Raw genomic sequence first — 4978 nt, 5'->3', positions numbered from 1 at the left:
GTAACAGGAATTTAGCCACATGACGCGTTTAAGTCTTCTGACATGGTATTGAAAACTTAATTCACAAAATAACAACTGTAACATTAATACCACCTTCGACTAGTTCTCATTTGCCACCATCACGTATTTTTGTTAATACATCGAGCCCACGAGTTCGATTCATCTGATCATCTCTATATAATATTGTAAAGCTTATACACCCTCCGTCCCATTATAAGTGTCATATTTTGACTTTTCAAGTCTTTCTTTTACAACTTTGACCGTAAATATTTTTGTTCGTGTCATATAATACTTGATGAAAATTATATCAATATAAAATACATTTAAATTAAACCCAATCCATTCATATATTTTACATCAAGTATTATATAACACAAACAAAAAATTGCCGCTCAAAGTTAAACAAAAAAGACTTGAAAAATCAAACTAAGACACTTATAGTGGGACGGAAGGAGTAATATATAGAGCAAGCCGGACATGTAGGCTCGATAGCAAACCCAAAATATTATCGATTCCTATACACACAACTTCTACTTCTATATTACGTACAAGTAACATTGCATGTCACAAATAACCTTTGTAAATATTATAAACTTCACTTTAGTTTATTGTTTATAAAGCATTTATAATATATAGAAAACGTTAATATGGTATCAGAGCCTATAAAACATGATAACATATTAACATAACAATATTAAGGATACTATTAAATACAAATTATATGCAAGCTAATTGTGTGGAAACAATCAATCTAACATATTGACCAAACATGATTTGCTCTTTCATAATGAATTGATTTGATCACAATCCTTAATATTGTTATGTTAATATGTTATCGTGTCTTTAACTGTTCTTAGACACTTCATGTAATTATTATATTCATTATGAGTGTGTAGTTGATTTTGGTCGATTGTAAGTGTCTTGTGTTCGACATCTAATAAAATATTATATGACCGAAGGAAAGGATTTAAGGCTTGGATATAAATTCTTAGGTGATACTAGTTCTTATAGTTGCTCTTGTTTCGAATTTAAAATTCTCAAAGGTTGAATCTTGATATCTCTAATAGGCACACAACAATAGTGTATTAGGCCTGTCGCATGAAAGGTAAATCAAGCTCATCGAACAGCTTGATCCAACTAGCATACTATTTTTCGTTGATAAATAAGCATTGTCAGTGACAAATGACGATGATGTGAGTTAACTCCTGATGACTTCTCGAATCTCAACTACACGTTAAAGGATGTGAGTCGAATTTCAATTTAATGTGTGATATGATCATATGTGCTGCATAATAAATACATCAAGATCAATAGCAATGGTGTACTTTTTCTAATATAGTGATTATGTACTATCACGCTTAAGTTAAGATTTAGTTAAGTTATGTACACAATTTACATGAACTTTGGTTACATCATTAAATTATTTTTCTAACCTAAACACGCATCAATAAAAGATAAGCCACACTCACTATCTACTTCAAGAGAAAAACTACATTTAAAGATCCTAACAACCAATAATTTTGATCAATAACGAAGGTTAGATGATCAATTAAATCAAGCCACCGACGATCTTTGTTGATTAATATTCCAACAAAGATACAAATCTTGTAAGTATAGTTCAATCATCTAGAAGATCATCGCGTCTTATATCCGTCTTATATCCGTATATATCATGGAAGGACGCAGAAGATATTTCTGTAGCCATTTCAGTACTAATACATGTATCTTGTGACGACATGCTAATCTTGCTCGATTGGTGGGTGTTATTCGTGACATATGGCTCCACCTTACATTGTCCAAACACTTTCTTATCATCCCCTTCTAGCACACTAGCCCAATCCGTGTAACGGGTTGTCCCACATGATAAATATGGAAAATTTGTACTAAAAGTAAGGTCATCTTGGTGGTCATTGGTGAATGGACTCATCTGAAACGAGTTGGTGTCGAAGTTGTAATCATAAGGGGAAACATTCACGTTTTTGTAATCTTGTTCGTTTTGAATTATTTGAGATTGGTCATAGGGCAAATAAGACGGGTAGTTCTCATTGTTGTTATTAATAACCTCGTTTTTATCTGAGCGAGTAAAACTTGACCCTGGTCTATCTTGGTCAAAACGAGGAGCAGGCGAGTCCATCAATGGTGGCAACCATGATGAACCATCTACTAACCCGTCCACAAAAGAGTTCATCGTTGTCATTCCATGTCCTGTATTTGGATTTGGGTTTTTAGTAGCTTCAATATTTTTCTCAACAATTCGACATACTACCCATTCATCCTGAAAATATAGATGATAAAACATTACAAGTCAATATTTGAATCAAATTGTAACTTTTTAACTAAAATAAAATTTAAAATAAATGAAATTAACTTAGAAGTTGTACCTTAGAGGCTCTAGGCATGTTGTAATATGAAAACTCTCCTTCAAGTCTAAATTCATGCATGACCCAATTTGTTTTCTCTCCTTTGGGAGCTCTTCCTCTATAAAAAACCAATGTCTTCTTCATCCCCACCAACTTTCCGGCACTGCCGGATTTTCCTTTCTTTAGTATCTCCTTATCTTTTCCGGTCGCCTTCCAGTAACCGGAATCCGTGGCTCTATTGGTTCTCATTCCAGTTGGATATTTTCTATCTTTTTGACAAAAGAAGTACCATTCTTTCTCACCCATCTTTGCTTTCTCTGCAAAATAATTTACAGTTATTTAAGATTGACCTAATAGTCTAATTATGATATAACTTCAATTAATAATTACTGGTAATTATAACAGACTTTTAAGTTTGAGAAGTGATTGTGCAATTTCATATATTCCTCTTTTATAATAATAAGTAAATCAAATTTTGCTAGATTCGTAACTGAATCTCTTTTTCTAACGACATATAACATACTCTTACACTAAAACTATTTAGAGTATGTTATTTGTCGTTCAAGATTAAAAAAAAAGATTCAGTTACGATATAAGACAATTACTTTTATTATTAAAGATGAATATATGAATCATCATATGATCGTCCGTTAAATTTAGTTACAGTCTTCAAGGGACATGATCTATATAAACCATCAAAAAATCAGATGCATGATTTAAACCGTCTACCTTTATATAAAGGTAAGACATCTTACCACCAATCATGTTCCTTGGACATCATTACTGAATCTAACTGACGATCATAGAAGATTCATAACAAGATCATCGAAAGAAAACGATGCAATAAAATAAAATAAAAATATGAACTAAAACTTGAAGAACTTACTATGTAAATCCCATGGTTCACACTTGTTCAGATCCACATCTCCAATCGCACTCGCAGTGAATTTACGATTAAGAACTCTAGGCGTAAGATAATGAGTTACAATCTCCTCATCCGTGGGATGAAACCGAAACCCTGGAGGTAACCCGATCACCGCTTCGTCTCCTTCATTCACTACACCTTCCATCCGAAAACACTCGCGTTTAACTTAATTAAACACAAATATACAACACGGTGAATGGGTTGATTATGAAGATGAATTAATACTTTTTCTTCGTTTACAAACGGAGATTAATACAGCTGTTTAGAAAGAAAAAATTGAAGGCAAGTGATAGGGTTTATATATATATAATATGTTGCGTGGAATGCAAGCAACTTCTTGAGGAATACTCTTTGTATTTGCCTTTTGTCAAACATTTGGACTTTTATTAGAAGAAAGTGCCTGTTCAAAAGTATATTCGTAATTCTTTTACGTATATATGTACGTATGTGTGAGGTAAGACTTTTTTTTATAAAGAAAAGTAAAAATATTAAATGTTTTAAAAATACTGTTAATAGTTATCTTGTAGAAGCTTACTCATCAACCAGTCATTATATTGACTTGGACCATACACAGATTGTATATGCATAATAAAAATAAATTAACGTTGAAACGAGTCGATACAAAAAAGGCTAATTTAGTTTTAATTCGTGTAGAAACGGTTTTGAGTCGAAAGGGGTCAAGTCAGAAAGGTTTCAGATTAGAATGGTACGCGATCATCCAGCTAGTTTTATTAGAAGCTCCAGCTATTCTGCCAAACACCTAAATATTTCTAAAAGGCTACAGCTAAAAGCCATAAGCTAGCAGCTTCCAGCTACAGCTAACAAGTAGTTTTGCCAAATATAACATATCTTAATTTGAAACAAATTTATCAAAGATTAACCATAAATAAGTTTAACTGACACAACATTTAAAACAAACAAAATTTGTATATGTGTTTGTTAGTGACTTAGTTCTTGTTAGTTTGTATATTCGCTTCAGGAAAAAGTTGTAATCAAATTTACAGGAACGAACATAAATCATGTCCGGTTAACAAGTTGATTTATATTACACTTAGTTTTACTATAAGTTTATTTGTATTTATTCATTTAGGTATAACTAAACTATTAAAAAGTTATATGCAGCAGCAGCATCATCATCATCATCGTACTCAGTATATCCCACCAATAGCAATGCTATGGTAGGGTCTGAGGAGGGTAAGATGTAGACAGCCTTACCTCTATCTCATAGGGATAGAGAGGCTGCTTCCGGTGAGACCCCCGGCTCGATAGTAGTTTTGCATCAAGCCTTGGACATAAGGCACATAGCACTCAATCATTGGGACACCGGCTGATTGGTGCATGTGCCCTTGTCTTTCGGCTATCAACGCCACCACATGATGCCTGATTAACCTTCCGCCACTTTTAACGTTATTTTCATGAGATTAGTAAAATAATATCAAAATTAGTGTAATTTTACTTTTGCCCACCCGAGGGTTCACACATATATACATTATATGCGCTCACCGTAAGCAGAACGTTAAAAAGTTATATGCATGTATACCTAATTTTTACTTTCTTTCAAATGTGTGAGCATAAATGAGAACAATTGTAAACACAGATATTATTGGTTACTCTTCACAAATGTATATAAAGTTATAAACAAATGAAATATACTTCATGTTAGATTCATTGACTAATTAATGAACCATAAATT

The 4978-nt window shown here is 32.7% G+C and overlaps 1 protein-coding gene across 1 annotated transcript; it reads right to left on the bottom strand.

Annotated features, from left to right (window-relative positions):
- Window positions 1-1298: 1298 nt before the first annotated feature.
- Window positions 1299-3468, bottom strand: LOC143594990 (NAC domain-containing protein 87-like). Its single transcript, XM_077074153.1, has 3 exons — window positions 3247-3468; window positions 2382-2677; window positions 1299-2275 (listed from the first exon to the last, which is right to left on the bottom strand). Exons 1-3 carry the CDS (start codon window positions 3428-3430, stop codon window positions 1619-1621), a joined length of 1137 nt encoding a protein of 378 aa, XP_076930268.1. The 5' UTR covers window positions 3431-3468; the 3' UTR covers window positions 1299-1618.
- Between the last annotated feature and the right edge of the window lie 1510 nt (window positions 3469-4978).

The sequence above is a fragment of the Bidens hawaiensis genome, unplaced genomic scaffold (assembly GCF_021521415.1).
Source record: "Bidens hawaiensis isolate Kalapana, Puna unplaced genomic scaffold, B.hawaiensis_p1.1 tig00044496_1, whole genome shotgun sequence".
In the NCBI taxonomy this organism is placed as follows: domain Eukaryota; kingdom Viridiplantae; phylum Streptophyta; class Magnoliopsida; order Asterales; family Asteraceae; genus Bidens; species Bidens hawaiensis.
Note: the sequence above shows the minus strand (reverse complement) of the source record. Positions and strands in the feature narration are given on the sequence as shown.

What these genes read in the sequence shown, in the direction of transcription:
- LOC143594990 (XM_077074153.1), bottom strand. Translation starts at nt 3,430, where the DNA reads ATGGAAGGTGTAGTGAATGAAGGAGACGAAGCGGTGATCGGGTTACCT. An exon ending in TGAACCATGGGATTTACATA is followed by an intron (nt 2,678 to 3,246) that starts GTAAGTTCTTCA and finishes ATTATTTTGCAG; the next exon opens with AGAAAGCAAAGATGGGTGAG. An exon ending in ACATGCCTAGAGCCTCTAAG is followed by an intron (nt 2,276 to 2,381) that starts GTACAACTTCTA and finishes CTATATTTTCAG; the next exon opens with GATGAATGGGTAGTATGTCG.